We start from the raw sequence: 17,513 nt of genomic DNA on the forward strand, positions 1-17,513 counted from the left end.
AAGCACAATTTGACTCTCTAATGTTACAAACTATTTTTAAAATTTAGTTTTAAATTGCAATTAATTTTTAAAATTTAATTTTAAATTGCAATTAATTTTTAAAAAATTTACAAAGCAAAAGCAACCATTAAGTAAAAAATAGCACGCATTAAGTGAAGCTTTCTTTTTTAGGCAGGTATTTTCATTTATTAAACTAGGGTAAATTTGAAATGCAAAACAAACAGAAATATGTAATAAAAAACTTTGCTCGTATATGCAATCAAATTGTCATCTATTTGGCGGCCTTTACATGTAAAAAAAATGTACTATATGAAATCTTCTTTAAACGAAGACTCCATTTTTTCGAGGTATTTGTTCTAATAGGGGGTTTTTTTGAAATATCGCGCGTGACTACTGTCAAACTAAACATATAATTTTGTTCCGTATTCATTAAAAATCATACAATCGAGGCTTTCTGAAAAGTGTTCATCGCACGGTCAGTCCAATATATGGTGTACAGCGATGAGGCCAATTTTTGGCTTAATGGCTACGTGAATAAGCAAAATTGCCGCATTTGAGCTGAAGAGCAACTCGAAGCCATTCAATAACAACCATTACATCCATGGAAAAGAACAGTTTGGTGCGGCCTATGGGCTGGAGGAATTATATCATCGTATCAACTAAATTTCTTCAAAGACGGGTGAATGGCGAACGCTCATGTGGCATGATAAACGACTTTTTGAACCCGGAAATTAAAGCCCGTGATCTCCACAACATTTGGTTCCAAAAGACTAATACAGCCCGTGAAACATTGGATTTACTTCATCGTCGTTTCGGTGAGCACTACATCTCTCGTCTCGGACCGGTGGGTTGGTGTGATATCACACCTTTGGTTTTTATTTGTGGGGGTATGTAAAGTCTAAATGCTTTCTGGATAAACCAGCTGCGATTGAGGCATTGGCAGCCAACATTACTAAAGTTATTCACGAGATACTGACCGAAGTCCTCCAGCGAGTTATTCAAAATTGGTATTTACGGATAGCCGAATTACGACGCAGTTGTTGCCAACATTTCAAAAGGATTATCTTTAAAAAATAAATGTCAATACACCATAAGTCACAAAAATAATACAGATTGCCCAACAACTTTGAATTTCCGTTGCTTTATTTCAATTTAAATTCCGGTACCTCTAAATTGATCACCCCTTAATAGCCTAAAAAACAAAGCACTTTCGTTTCATTGCTTGCTCAGTGAAAAATCGTACATCGGCCATTGACTAAGCTTTGAAAAATAGTCCTTATTAAGTTTCGGATGGACACGAAAGATCTTTTAAGTCGAAGTGGCCGCCATTGGGCACACAACGAAAACTAAATTATCATAAGTATACGGCAGGAAATTGTACCTATACAATGAGCGAGCGTTCTTTAGGGTAAACTAAAAGGAAGCTTCCTTAAAGTTTATTTTGTAATGTTTATATCAGGCATTAAATTATATCGCGTGGCTCTTTTCTTCTAAGCCCTCTCATGTAAAAAGCTTCATTTTGTGAAAAATACATAAAAAATGTATTTTTTCAGACATTAAGTTATTTCGCCTCGATATACTGTGCTAAGTGAAAGCTGTGTTTTGTGAAAGCTCTGTTATGTGAAATTCTATTATGTGAAAGCTCTATTACGTGAAAGCTCTTTTATGTGAAATTCTATCATGTGAAAGCTCTATTACGTAAAAGCTCTATTCTGTGAAAGTTCTATTAAGTGAAAGTTCTATTGTGTGAAAGCTCTTTTATGTGAAAGCTCTATTACGTGAAAGCTTTATTACGTGAACGTTCACTTAAGTTAAAAAATGTTCATTTTTTGCCACTATTTTTTATACCGAAATAAATAGTCCAGAAAGCAGCGCGCTTTCACATTCAGTAATATTGGATCTTTCTAAGAGAATATTTTTTTTTTTTTTGTATGAAAGCAATCGGTAAGCGCCATTTCTTATCACCTAAAATTCTAATAGTTGTTTAAGGTCTACCTCCTATTAACTATTTTACAAATCATGTTTTTATACCCAGTCATACATATATATGGACGGATGTTTTGGCAACTCAAAACTGCCATGGAAGATCAGTCCCTTAATTTCCATTTAATATTTGCAGCTAATGATTTTTTTGAAAATCCACTCAACTCAATTCATTTGAATTTTAGTTACTGCATTTACATGGTCGTCTCCGAGTCGGGTGGTGTATGATAGTTGAGATTGTATGCCGGTGGCCCACTGTTCAAGAACGCCATAGATCTTATGCTCTCCCTAGAGGCGGTGCGCTTGCCGAAAGGTATATTCTGTGGCGGCGTGCTGGGAAAGTTGGGCGAAGGCAAGGGCGGCATGTGCTGTTGACCAGCTGCCTGGGGGTGCGGTTGCAGCGGATTTGTCTGATACAAGGGTGGCGTAGCGGGCGCTACATGGGGCGGCAAAGGCGGTAAAGTCGGCATATGTTGTGGCTGCTGCTGTTGTTGTTGTTGTGGCGCCTGCTGCTGCTGAGCTCCTGATTGTGCCTGTGTGGCGCCAGTTAGCCCAGCGAAAACATTTTCCGTGGTGCCCGAGTTGGACAAATACGAAGAGAGCGGACGCGTACCATGGAAATTTGAGTAGCTCGAACGCACTGAAGGTGGCCGGTTATTGTACAGTTCATCCGGGTGTTCCACGTCGTTGAGGTTTGTCGTCGAATGCTGATAGGTGGGATTAAAGTGACCCACCAGTGTGGGTGTCAACGTAGGCGTCGGTGGCGGCTCATCACCCACAATGGGTGATTGTGAGTTCGTTTGCCACGTTTGTTGAAACAGACCCGTCTGCGCATTAGTGTTGTAGTAAATCGGATCTGGTGGTATATTCTTGCGGAAACTATGGTAGTGATTGTTGTTGGTTTTCGTGAGACTTCCGCCTCCGCCGCCACCACCGCCTATCAAAATGTTGTTCAGTACACCACCGCCACCATCAGCGGGCGCCACCACTGTGGTGCTGCCGTTTGTATTATTTATAATTTCCTGATTCAATGTTTGCAAATTCGAAGCTGTTAGCGGTGCAGGTGTCTCCTTGTGATGGAATGAACCCAAATGATGCTTGGCTTGCCCATGTTGCGCACCATGCGAATTGTGATGATGATTATGATGATGCTGCTGCTGCTGCTGTTGCTGCAATTGCAGTTGTTGTTGATCGAGCAACTTGGTGACAGGATTTTGCTGATATTTGCGCCGCGAGCTGCGTGTGCTGTTGCGTGGATGAGTGCCGCCGCCACCACTGCTGTTGCTGCCATGTGTGCCGCCATCACCGCGCTCGCGACTATGATGACTGCGGCGACTAGTAGTCGATTGGCGACTGTTGGTGCCGCGCGCCATTACCGAACGTCGTTTGACGCGACGTGGTGTCATGGGCTTCGGCGACAACTCGCCGCCATCGTCACGGCTGTGCAGGTGATCATCGTAGTCGAGTATGGTGTCGGCACGGCTGCGAATCGTATCGATGCTGGGGCCAAATTCGATGGAGTAGAGAGATTGGCGATGCTTGGATTTCTTGTTAACATGCCTTACTGTATGTGTGGGCGTGTATGTGCGCGTGGAGAGTAGAGCATAAAGTAGAAGAAGAAGAGAATTTAATTAGCATTTGTTGCAAGTTGTTTGCTGAGGGATGCTGGATTCATGCCATACACATAAATTAGAGGAGTTCCATAGAATTACCTGGTGGTTAGTTGTTTGTGTGTAGTTTATTTTAGTTTTTTGTTCGATAACTTTACATGTAGTTTAATTAGCACAAGTCACCAAAAGAAAGAAAATTGAAAATCAAAAAATAACAACAAACTAACAACAATTAATTACAAACGGAAAGTAGGCCTATAAATAGTTGGTTAGCACAAAAGTAAAAGTCAAAGGAAAAAGGTGAAATTTAAAACTCATTGTATAGGTTAGTCGCGTACAGAAACCGTTATTAGCATAATTATTTTTTGTTTCTTATTTTTTTCTTTTTATTTAAAATTTTTTTTTAATTTAAAATTTTTTTTTTAATTTTTTATGTTATTTTATGTATTTTTTTTTTATTTTTTTATAAATTTTTTTTTTTTTTTTTGTATTATAAAAAATCTTTTCCCAGTTTACTCAAACTAAATTCCTTTACTTAAGATATCCTCAAAGTCAACTAAAAGTGATAACGCTTTGGAGGAAAGAATTTTTTACTATATAAAGGAATGTTTTTTTACATACACTTATATACTACACCTACATTAATACATACATACATACTGTGCCTTGAGGAAGAGCAAAGGAGAAACTTTAGAAATGCCACCAAAGTTTTGGAAAAGGTTTGAAAGAAAATGTTTAAAAATACATAAACTAAATTCTCAATTTTGTGCGCTTAACGAATTAACAAAGCTTTTCATCAAGCTTAAAGCTCTTTAGAATTCCGTTATAAATTGTTAAAACTAAAAGCTTTACTACGCTGCGCATCTCATGCGCAAAACTGTAAAAACTTTCAAGCAGCTGTTTTAATTTGTCAAGACCGTATGGAAACTGGACAATCGGGCAAGAAAAGAGCTTTTAACTTTTTGCAAAGCTTAACAAAATCATGATAAATATTCAAGCTTGATAAATAAGTTAGATTGCAAATTTAGCAAGTGCACAGGATCAGCTATAGATCTACCAAAAAAAAGTGATATTTAACTACATAACTTGAAGAACAATAAAAATGTGCTTCGAAGAAACTTTACTCTTGTGACTATGATGACACTTGTTGTCATCTGTGTCAAATTTCCTGTTATTACCTTTTTCATTTCATAATAAGGATTATGTTTTTTGAAGAATCATAAGTTAATTGGGCGATTTTTACAATTCTGATCCTGTTCAGAGTCATCATAAGTATAGGAAGTTCTCATCCAAAGCTTTGTTGCTGTTTTCATTGGGGGAGTTTTTACGTGACGTGTCCCAAACGCAGCGCACGTTCTGGCCAACTCCCAACACTGACGATGGAAAATTGGTCACAAATGAGAAAAACAGCCGAAAGACATCCAACTAAAATTTCGGCCTTCGTGCAGGCAGCCGCTGCAAATGATACCTTCTGAAATCGCACCAAAAATATTGCACTTCCACGTTAGCTTTCAGTCAAAGTTAAAACCCAACTACTTCACTCTATCAGAATGCACCCGCGAAGCACTCCCTATTGAGAGAAGTTGAGCTCTAGGTATTTTATATCCCTTGAAACTTCTGGAACAAAGCAGAAATAGCCTTACCATCTTGAGTCATAAAGTTCTTAAACTGGGTCCCAGGGCATCAGAACATTGAGGGTAACGATAAAGCAGATGAACTGGCAAGAGGCAGATCTGCCATGAAGAGCAGTCTTGCATAATCGCTATTCACAGCACTGGGGGGCATCAAGAATGCAATTTCGTAAAAATATCAACGAATCGCGGATTGTAGATGGAGAGACCAGACGACATGTAAAATTAGCAGGACGTTTTGGCCCACCTACAACCTTAAACAATCATCAACATTGGAGACTCACGACAGCCATAACAGGCTTTTGGTCTGTCGGGGAACAAGTAACCAAAAAGGGCATCTCTCACAGCCCATACTGTCACAGCTGCAAACAACTGGAGAAAAGGGAAATAATCTTCCATTTCCTCGGTCAATGCGCTGCCTTATAAAAGGCGAAAATGTCAACGCTGGGCAAACCACTGTTCGAGAGGCTCGAACAACTGTGTGGCTTAGACATCAAGAATTAGGTTGTTAGGTTGTTAAGGTTCTTAAACCGCACTGACTGGATATAGTCATGCGGTAAATAACCGTTAAACAAGTTGATAGCGAGGATGTGACAACAAAATGGCGCGTAAGCGCTAGTTAGATTCTGGATGAATCACCACTTTAATCAACCAACCAAGCGAAGCTAAGAGAAGTGCTAAGTTTAAGGGGTTGGGGTAGTCAGAATTTTCAAAAACATTACATTTTTTTTGCATTTTTTTAAAGGGAAATATCTTTAAAATATTGTGTGAAAATTTGAAGTGAATCTGACGAATACTTTTCGAGTTATTCCACAATTAACAGAGGGCGCTCGGGCGCTCCGGGGCATTCGTATGCTGAAAAAATGTATGCTGCACGTATGAAAGTGGCAGATAAGCGCGGTAGAGATACCACTCGAGAAGGTAGAATGCTACGTAGGCAACAGTAAATCGATATTTTGGAAGCTGCTATGACGGCTGAAGAACTATTATATGGCCCAGGAATAGATGACACAGTGTAAGTAATTAAATATATTAATTCGTATGACTCTACATAAATCGATAGCAACACTTTAAATGCGTTTTTCCCAAAACTACTTTGACTACTCAAAACTGTTTCGAACTGGTGATCACTGTAATTTAAAAATCGCTTGGAAGATTTCAATAAAATTTATAAAGCTCTTGGAAAACATATAAAAAACTCGTGTCGAAGGTCTTTTTAAACCTCGATTAGTTTTAAACAATTAATTGTCGTTTTTTTTTCTCGAAAATCTGAATAATATTTCCTAAGGCCGCCATATTGTTAATTTTGAAAAAAAAGCTTCGATCAGGCATAAGATTATCTATTATTAAAACTAATTTCTCTTATCCGATTGATTTTAGATGAATCTCCAAGGACTTGTGTTGATCACTGCAAGGGACTTCTGGAGAAACGGGCGCCATACAAACAGCGATAACTTTTATTTAATTTTTTTTTTAATTTTGCTAAAGTCAAGTTAGAACATGAATTATTAATGCTATGTTTTTATTTTTGTAAAATAAGGCAACTGACTAGCAAAAAACAAACATGCGTGTAGCGTATTACACATAACAGAAGTGAAACTTTCACGGCAGACAAAGAAAGAGGGAGAGACCCGAGAGGGAATGAGAGAGAGTGAGAGAGAGAGACCCGAGAGAGAATGAGAGAGAAAGAGAGAGAAAGAATATACATATATCTAAATAAATTCACAACATTTGCAGAGAATACAAATAGACAAAATTTACAAAAAACGGAGAAGGGTCGATCGGTGTAGGTAAACGCCGGACATAAACCGTGGCAACAACGCGCACTACTCCGAGCGTGCATTTATCCCTCGCACAAACGCAGCGATTCCAGGACCACAGCAACGGCACAAATTACCGCAAGGCAATACCAATAAATCCGACGCTGGAATGGATAGCACTTTATAGTACGCATAAGCGCTAGCCAGGAAACGGAAATTGGCGCCAAAAAGAAGGAACAAAAAAACGCCAAAAAAAAATTGGGACAAAAAACGCCCCAACAGTAGGCACCAAGGAAATATAACGCCAAACTTTTTGCACTTTGGCACCAAAAATATATTTCCTACAAGTTTGCACCAACAAACAAGCGCCAAAAAGTAGGCAGTGTTATTTCTCACTAGAAATTAGCAACCACAAGGAAAAACTCAGAAAAAATAGCCTAAAGTGTATCTAAGATATATATGTGGTATAGCTCTCTCTCTCCTTTTCCTCTAGATTATATCTTTTTTCTCTCTCGCGGCACGAAAATGCCCAAAACGTTGTATGGCCTTGAAATTTTACTCTCCATTCACGCTCGTCTATCGACGCCTAAGAAGTTTCGCTACAAAAATTATTGAAAACCATCATTTTTTCGTACCTCTGACTACCCCTAACCCCTTAAAAAGTGCCTAAATAATTTCCAATAATTACAAATTTTTTTTTCGCATATAGTTTGAAAAAAGAAAAACATTTATTTGCAACATCATTTCTTACTTATTCTTTCTGATTTCAGTTTATTTATTTCTTTGTTTGTATGCTGGATACTCAGCTTATTTTTTTAATTTTTGTATGCTTAGTTTTTTAAGTTCAAGTTCTGCATTCATTTTGCTTTGAGTTTTATGTAGTTACAACAACATTTATGTAGTAGTGAGTTGATTTTTCAGTTTACGTTTAGCAATTTAAAATTCTTTTAACTAGTTTTGTGTGAGTGTTGGTAGGTAAGCTTAATTATAAAAACGTATCGTCTATGTATGTGGGCATTTATGAGTCTATTTATTTTGGTTGTGTTGCAAGGCTTCTCTACATTTTAAAGTTTTTCGTTTAGTATAGTTTTTAATGAAATTTATTTTTTTAGTTTTTAGTTTTTTTTTGTCAGAGAAAATGCTGCTGGATTTTCACACACTGCATCGCCACACCCTAGTGTTAGTGGCGAAATTAGCTGGCACACAGTGTGTGTGTGTGTGTGTGTGTAAGTGTGGGTTACAACTACACACCAAAAAATGTTTGAGGGTTGATGATAGTTTTTAGAGCAGTTGCAGTTCAAAACTTCTTGCTTTTTTTGTGTTTTTTTTTTAATATCTGATTTTTTTAACTTTTTTCTTTAATTCCTTTATTTATTAATTCTTAGTTTATTTCTTAATTTGTTAATTTTACTTATTTTCTTTAAGTTTTAATTACGTGCAATTACAATTATTGTTATGCAAAAAGGCAACTACAAATTATTATTATTTTTTTTAAATCAACATTTCAGTTTTTTAATAAATTTAGATTGAAAACATTTTTTTTTTTTATTTATTTACGTAGTAGTTATACAGAGTGTGAATTTTGTAAATATAAAATTTTGATTCTCATTTACATCGCTTAACGGCATTCTTTCTTGCTTTGCCTGCATTCAATTTTGATACTCCCCACAACATAAAGCTGTGTTCACACTGGGTGAAGTTGTGGCTTTACGTTAAAATTTCGCTAAAATATTTCGTATAAGTATTTTCTTTTATTACTACGTTTTTTGCTATTCAATTTGGATTTTCAAAATCTCGCCCTTTCTGCCACATTACTGCCAAGTGTGCACACAGCATTACATGGCTAGGTTAGCTAAACGCATTTCATTTCTACTTTTCCCCATTTCACATAGCGGTTTAATATAGTCTGCACTACAGTCATAGGTAAATGAATGTGTAAATTGCTTTCTATGCAAAATATTTGTAAACTTTCCCATCGGCGCTACTTTCTATTACTTTACTACCAAAATATTTCTCCTTGCTTTCTTCTCATCTACATTAGGTTTCATATACTCCAACTCTCGTTTATATATCACAGTTGAAATTAAAAGAACATCGATTAGTGTTTTTTTTTCTTCTTTTTTCAATATATTTTTCTTAGTTAAACGCTCAAAAAACTTTTAATAAAAAATAAATTTCAACTCGCTTTACGCTCGTTTCACGCGTACGAGAGCCGCATTATTTTTATAATTTTTTTTTCTTTTTTTCCTTTATAATTACGTTTACTTTTTAATAAATACATACATATCTACGCTTCAACTACAAGGCAATCTTTATTATTATTCTTGTTGCGACATAACTACACCAATAACTTTTGCGATTTGCAAGTCCGTCAAAAAATACTAACCTAAAAACCGATTTTGAGTATTCGTATGTATTTGTTTATATATTTTTTTTAAATATTTTTGATTTTAGTATTAAATTTTTAATGAAAGAAACGTAAACAAATTTGTGACCGCTCAAAAACCTATGTAACTTTATATAAAATATGGCCATAGACATTTTTTAAGTTATACAGAATAATCGCTTTGGAGAAACTAAGTTTCAAAATGGCAGCACTGTGTTTTATAATTTTGTATTTTTTCCAAGTGAGATCGAAATTTGTTAAAAACAAAATTTGATTAAATATTTATTTACTTATAAAAAGTTAAAAAAAAAAAATATATATATCAAATTTTTATACTAAAGTAGATTGCGCGCCATTTATAGGTATTTTTGCGTTCCACAATCAGAGTGACTGCTTTGAGACGCAAATTGAATAGTCAAGTTACAAAAAATTAAATATAAATTTCCAAACGGTACTCCAAAGTGGGCGTGAAGCTCAATGCTCTAACTTTTCATTATTAAACTCTCAGCTTGCAACTCTAAATTACAACATGAAAGAGACAGACATATAAATTTACTTGGTTATCATTCAGAGAAAACTTTTTGCTCGAAAAGGATTAAGGAAACTTGTAATAAATGTTTCATTATAATTTATCTCTGCATCGCTGATTGCATATGTATTTACATTTCTGTGTCTATCTGTACCCTCATCTACTTACAGTGGCCGACAGTAGTCTACATATTCCCTTTCGTTGTTTACAAAGTACAATCACTTTGCTTCAAAATGTATTTATGCAATTTCATTTGAAATCTTTTTCTAATCGACTTAACTAAAGCAAATCCATTCTTTAACATAAAACAGTACAGTTATGCTACTCTGATATCCTATGTTGTGATAACGGTAAAATACCTTTTGTCTATTTCTTTCCTTTTCTTATGTTTGTTGCTTTGCTAATATTGATTTTAGTTACAATTTGAATACTTAAGCATCTACAATGGCTCCTCGAAAAGAAATATCAGTTGACGTTACAGGAAAGAAAAAAAATCATATGGCGAAATTTCAAAAATCTTAAACTTAAGTCGTGCAACAGTTCAGACCATTGTAAAAAACTTTAAAAATAGTGGTTCCACCGAAAATAAGCCGCGCAGTGGCCGCCCGAGCAAACTATCTCGCAGAGACGTCTGTTTGATTCTAAAAGAGGTGGACAAAAATCCACAAGTTTCTGCTCCGAAATTGGTCGAGGATATAGCAAGCTCATCCATCAAGTGTGTTCATTCAAGAACAATTCGAAGAGCTTTGAACAAAAACGACTTTCATAGTAGAACACCACGAAAAAAGCCTCTTATTTCTGAAACCGTAAATTTCGCCTGGAGTTCGCCAAAGCACACAGGGAAAAGGGGATGGATTTTTGGCAAAAAGTTTTGTTTACAAATGAGTCAAAGTTTAATATATTCGATAGCGATAGAAGAGCAAAAGTGTGGAGGAAAAAAATACTGCACTGAGTCCGAAGAATTTGATACCAACAGTGAAGCATCGTGGCGGCAATGTAATGGTTTGGAGGCTGTTGCTGCATTTGGAGTTGAAAGATTAGTATTTATTGAAGGTAATATGGATCGTTTTAAATCGTAGGAAGTCAATCTGAAATCTTCGGTTGATGATTTGGAGCTTGGTCCAGGTTGGGTCTTTCAACAGGATAACTATCCAAAGCACACATCACACATTGTCAAGGATTGGCTGCTTTACCATGCTCCAAGGCGATTAAATACACCACCGCAAAGCCCAGATTTGAATATTATTGAACATGTTTGGGAAATTTTACCTCGAAAAATTAGAAAAAATCTGATTTCAAATGCTTCAGTGCTCAAAGAACAACTAATAGAAGCTTGGAACAATATAACTTCTGCAGATTTAACAAATTTAGTCACCTCGATGCCACGACGGCTTCAAGGTTTAAATGATGCTAATGGTGGTGGACCAAATAAATACTAAGAAGCAATATTACTTAGAGTTAAGTGAAGTTTTTCACACTGGAGTACGATACTTGTGTACTGTATGTAGACTTTTGGTTTTAGGTTTCTTTTGCCATAGCTTTGCTATTTTATGTTAATGTATGGATTTTTTTAAATTTATAATGATTAGAAAAAGCTTTCAAATAAAACTATGTAAACACATTTTTCAGTAAAGTTTTTGAACTTTCAATCCAGTGGAAATGGGGAGTGTATGTAGACTTTTGTCGGTCACTGTATGTATTTGGACCTACATAAGTATGTTTATCAGTATATATCTTAACTGTGTATATATTTGTATCTGTGTCTATGTCTGTATATGTAACTGGTTTTTAGCTCCATTCCTTTGGGTATATGTCTTTATCTTTATATTTAACTGTACCTTTATCTTTATCTTTATTTTTATCTTTATCTTTAGTTTATCTCTATCTTTATCGTTCTTTATCTTTATCTTTATTTTTATTTTTATCTTTAGTTTATCTCTATCTTTATCGTTCTTTATCTTTATCTTTATCTTTCTTTATTTTTATTTTTATCTTTATTTTTATCTCTATCTTTATCGTTCTTTATCTTTATCTTTCTTTATTTTTATTTTTATCTTTATCTTTATATTTATCTTTATCTTTATCCTTATCTTTATTTTTATCTTTATCTTTATCTTTATCTTTATCTTTATCTTTATCTTTATCTTTATCTTTATCTTTATCTTTATCTTTATCTTTATCTTTATCTTTATCTTTATCTTTATCTTTATATTTATATTTATATTTATATTTATATTTATCTTTATATTTATATTTATATTTATATTTATCTTTTTCTTTATCTTTATCTTTATCTTTATCGTTGTCCACCAGTGTCTCCATCTACGTCGACATCGTCGCTATCTCTTTCTACTCAGTCTCTGTCTACTCTGTGTCTTCATTTATTACTGGTTTTGTAAAATATCCTCGTTCGCTTGGTTTTACAAATTTTTTTTATTTCTCCCCCAAAATGTTTACTCTTTTCGTTTTACGTATTTTTCTCTCAATCGATTTTCTAATGTGAATGAAAGCTATTAATGCACCACTGGAATTTCACTGGCTATCAAAAACGTATTACTTATAAAATATTTCATTATTTATTTAATTAATCTCGTTCCAAAGATACGTTCCTACTTTAGTGTCTAACTCCTTACTTCTGTACCACCACTTCTCTAAGAACATGTTTCCACCTTTTCAGCGCTCGCAACATATCAATTTTGTACACATGTTGCTGTGTCTACACCCACTTCTCTACATTTTTTCCACCTTTTCAGCGCTCGCAACACTTCTGAGCACATGTTGCTAACACCGTCGTTTGCGCTTAACACCTCAAATTGTGTATTAATCTAAGCTACTTTCTAATTGTGATTTGTGGCTCCAGCTTTGTGAGCTTTCCAAGCAAATATTATTGCCATCAGCCTGAAGTTCGTTCAAATTAAATCAAATACCCATTGCAGTATTATTATAAGAACTAAGTTATTTTATATAGTGTATATTATGTACATATACATACAAATAAGTAGATAAGTATGTGTGTATGTTTCGTTAAATAATATAGTAATTTACATCGTCAATTTACAATACAAACTAGTGTATATGTATATATGTGCTTGTGTGTTCGTATGCAGGTTAACAACATAAATTCTAAGACACAAAGTAACAACACCAAATATTTTTTAACATTTTTTGTTGGTTTCTTTGATTAACACATTTTTAGTACACAACATGAATTTTCAGTTTTTTCCTTGCATTCATTGCAATCATCATCGTCATGCCATAAAACAAAATTGTATAACAATTTTCAAATTCCTTTTGAATTTGCATAACATTTACATACTTCGTTCTAGCCACTTGGCATAGTAATTTGTTTTCACTTAGCAATATATTGCAGCAACATCGCATTAGTAGCAACAGCAACATCAGCCCGTGCAACATTTTGTTGAGGGCAGCGCAAATGGCAGAGAGCGCAGCCGAGCTAATTGTTCGATTAAAAGAGAGCGTGTATGTTTGAGGGCATGAATGAGATTTTGCGAGGAAGAGAGGCGCGCGAAGAAGCATCTGAGAGAGAGAGGAGTTTGAGAGAAGCTTCAACAACCAGTTAACCACCACTTTTCCGCATATGAGTAATGTCAATTCAGCAATCATAGTCTACGAGTCTAAAAAATGGAAATTAATAGTTGAAATAAAAATAAAATCGAGAAAAAAAAATTATAAATAATAAGAACGAAATGACTTGGAAATGAGAGCGAGATTGGGTTTATGCGTATGAGCTGAAAGATGCAATAAAAAATGAACACTGAAATGTTTGAAATGGCAATGATTCGAGTGAGAAGTGATAAAACACCAAAATGAACTGAATGCTACTTGAAGGATTAATACTGTAACGGAAATAGTGGCGGTTCTCAATGACTTTGGAGAGGCAGTAAGTGCAATATATAACGGTTTTGAAAATTGAAAAGTCTTTTCATAAAACTTTCGCTCGAGTAATAAAACTAACTAAGCATTTTGAAACGAAAACTTTTCCATGCTAATAGTCCGATTATGACAAATTACAGATTTGGTCGTGAACTGTGAAACGAGCTCCACTCGAACCATCGAGATATTTTATTGCATAGTATACCGGATTTTTCTCTATGTTCTATCTATACAGTTCGCTTGGATCGTGCGGTCGAGAGCTTCTGTTGAAGAGAAAGTTCTAAAGAAATAAGAGCCATCTCACATTTATTAAGCCGATCTGTACTACTTAAAAATATTTTAGTCCACATTTTTGTTCGTTTTCTTGAGTGCTTGCAGTTCATTTCAATCACTTTCCTATCACCCAACTCTCTACGCAGTCTACAATTATAGTTATTTATTTAATTATTTTACGAATAACGAATGCGGAATATAACACGCAAGATCGTTCTAGCTATTCCTCTCGCCTTCATAACAATGAACTGCCCCAATTACGACTTCATTGCCCCAATTAAGACTTCACTGCCTACAAAATGTCTCGCTTCTTGAATTCCTGCTTCGAAAAACTACCTCAATACCGCGTACGATCGTTGAGATTACGCAACTTTTGCGTCTCCAACACTGTACTACTCACTTTACCGGCCTCTGCCTATGCCAACTGATCACCGCCAACATTTCCACAGCCCTCATCTATGCCACTACCACCACCAGCAGCACTCTCGACCGCAAAATCGCGCTCATAGACTAAGCTACCGCGTATTACACCCTCACCACCAGACATCGAATTGCAATAGGAGCGTGGACGCGCACGACCAGCGGCATCACGTCGGCCGCTACGCCGATTTACATGCGGCGCCGCTTCGGCATTAACTTGCACCTGTTGGGCCTGTTGTTGTTGAGCCTGACCTTTCGCCTCGCGTCGCACCGAACCCGACGACGACGACACAGAAGCTAATCGATCGTAACTTTTGGCGCGCACAATGCTGAAGCCCGCGTCCACTATATAGCCAGGCGGCGCATCACGCACCTGATCACAGAAATTTGCTGATGTATTCACGTGATGCGTCGCCGGCTGTGCTGGTTGATGATGGTAATTATGCGAGGGTTGCTGTTGCTGACGCTGGCGACGCGCAATACGCGAAGCAACCGGTGAGCGCGGTACATATTGTGTGGGCATGGCATACTTCTCAGTCACTTCGGGTGAGAGATCAGGGTAGGGCGCATGGCCCGAACGCGGTTGGAAAATGTGTGGACGTGGCGCAGGAGGTGGTGGTGGTGTAACCTCCGAGGGTGAAATGGGTGTATCGAATGAATGTGGCGGAATGGTGGGTAATGGAATGTTTGTAGGGCGTGGCGGTTGTTTGACGGCTGGGCTCATGTGGTGATAAGATGATGCAGGCATGGGCGGCGACGTATGTGTGGGCACCGGTGGTGGCACTGGAATGGGCTTATTGTAGGCTGGATGGAATGGTAAACCATTCTGCTGATACAGAAAACGATTGGCAGGATTTAGTAGTGGCTGTGGTTGTGACTGTGGATGCGACTGCACGCCGCGTGGTGGCTGCGTTTGCATGTGCGTTGGACCCGACGCCTGCATCATCAGCATTTGCTGTTGGGGATGTGGCTGATAGTTGTAGGCGGGTTGCAGAACTGCGCCACGCTCCAAAAGTATCTCACCGCTCTCTGGGAGAGATGGTGGCGTCGACGGTGGTGGCGCCAATTGTGAAATGCTGCGCGTAAATTGCGGCAACGCATTATTGTTAATCGTATTTGGACTAGCATTGTTGTTGGGTGACATTTGTGTGCCAGCATATGAATTCAACGACACATAAGAGGGATTGTTATTCTGGCCAACGAAGAGCGCACCCGGCGTTGGCTTTTGGAACGGCACATATGTGATGCCATCGTCGGTTTTGAAGTTTTGCAACGAGAAATTGTCATCCTCCAAACCCTCTTCCAAGTTACGCGACAAACGTTCATTGGACATCTGCGTGTACTTGATATCGGGACGATGGACATTAGTCATGGAACCGCCACCGCCAGTGAGATTTGCAGCGCTGCCATTGTTAATGAAGCTACTGTAGCTTGTCGACTTAGGGGGCTTGGGTTTGGCGTGGATGCGCGCAAAGTGGCCGCCCCCAACACCGCTGCCCACGCTGCCGTTATTGTTATTCATATAGTTAGTATGATTGTTTAACACATTGATGTTGTTATTAGTGTTGTTGTTGTTGTTACTGCCACTATGATTACTATAGTTATTGTTGAGGCTATTGCTGAGGCTGAACTGGCTATTGCTGAGCGGACTGAGCGTCGCTTGTGAGGAGGCAGCTGTCATGGCACTGCCGCCGCCGCCACGACCGAAGCCACCTACACCGCCACCAGAGCTTGAACCTACACCACCACCCATACTCATGCCACCACAGCCACCGCCACCACTAACACTACCTCCCCCCGAGTAGCCAAACCCACCACTTGGTCCACCACCGACACCGCGTAAACTTTGCGTCAAATTCAAATTGGAATTTTGTAACGAGGCGTAAGAGAGCGACGAAGTGGTGTTGTCGTGCGATGAGGAATTCGGTGTGCCAACATGTTGTTGTTGTTGTTGTTGTTGCTGTTGCTGCTGATATGTTGTACCATTCAAGAACTGTCGTCGATTGCTGTTCGTATACAGCTGATCCGCCTTCGCAGTGCTATCATCGTAATAATGCTGCGCGCCTTGCGACATTGTGGTGGTATGCGTTTGTGGCAGCGATTGTTGCCGCTGTAACATATCTGTCGGCTGAATCGTATTGCTTGTGGATGAGCCGATTTTATTACTACTCTTCGGACTGTAAAGTATTCGAGTTAATGTGCTATTCTTGCTTGCACTAAGCGAGTTGCTGTTGCCATCACCGCCGCCGCCGCCGCCACGACCCTTTCTAGTCGCGCCACTACCGGCAATGCCGCCACTTTGGCTATTGCTGCGGCTGCGACTGCGACTATTGCTCTGACTATGATTATGACTATGACTACGGCTATGGCTATGGCTATGGCTATGGCTGTTGTTGCTGATGCTGTTCGTGTGTATTAGAAATGTGTTACTGTTAAAATTATTTGGTTGCTGATGATGGAGTTGCTGCTGCAGTTGCAGTTGCTGTTGTTGCGGATGAATTTGGTGGTGGTTGTTATTGTTACTAAGTGCTTGGTGATTGTTGTGATGCTTGTTTGAGAGCAATGTGGCGCTAGCGCTTGCCGAGGTCGGTATGCTGCTGTAGCTCACGTACATTGGATGGACCACCGTGTGCTGGGGACTCTTGGCGTCGCCATTCACGAAATCGACTGTAAACCAGAGAATTATAATTGTTGTAGATTGGCTTGTTGTTGGCAATTGAACTGATTATTATTATCATTATTTTTTTTCAGATTTATGCTCATTTAAAATATATTAATTTTAATATTTTTATAATTAATTGTTTCTTCTTTTTTTAATTTTGTTTTTAATTATTTGCGAAATTTTCAAATTAGTTTTTCGCTTGTTTTGCCAAAAATTTTGATTATTTCCTAATTATCATTTACAAAATATGTATAATTTTTTCCCGTAAATTTTATTTGTGGGCTTGCACAACAAAATAAAAATAATAATATAATTTAAAATTTTGATGAATTTTTGTTTAGTTTTGTGTGATTAAAAAAATGTTT

The 17,513-nt window shown here is 37.4% G+C and overlaps 1 protein-coding gene across 2 annotated transcripts in view; it reads right to left on the minus strand.

The window, feature by feature from the left end:
- Positions 1–563: 563 nt before the first annotated feature.
- The window catches only part of LOC128868611 (sodium/potassium-transporting ATPase subunit beta-1-interacting protein), a 58,310-nt gene continuing 41,360 nt past the window's right edge, over positions 564–17,513 (minus strand). The window contains exon 5 of one of the 2 annotated variants that reach the window (XM_054110901.1): positions 564–3,547. In XM_054110901.1, coding sequence (XP_053966876.1) covers positions 2,178–3,547 — 1,370 coding nt within the window. In that variant the 3' untranslated portion in view covers positions 564–2,177. Of the gene's footprint in view, positions 3,548–7,690; positions 17,154–17,513 lie in introns of those variants that run through there. The other variant, XM_054110900.1, reaches the window with a different exon arrangement.

This window comes from Anastrepha ludens, chromosome 6 (assembly GCF_028408465.1).
Source record: "Anastrepha ludens isolate Willacy chromosome 6, idAnaLude1.1, whole genome shotgun sequence".
In the NCBI taxonomy this organism is placed as follows: Eukaryota; Metazoa; Arthropoda; class Insecta; order Diptera; family Tephritidae; genus Anastrepha; species Anastrepha ludens.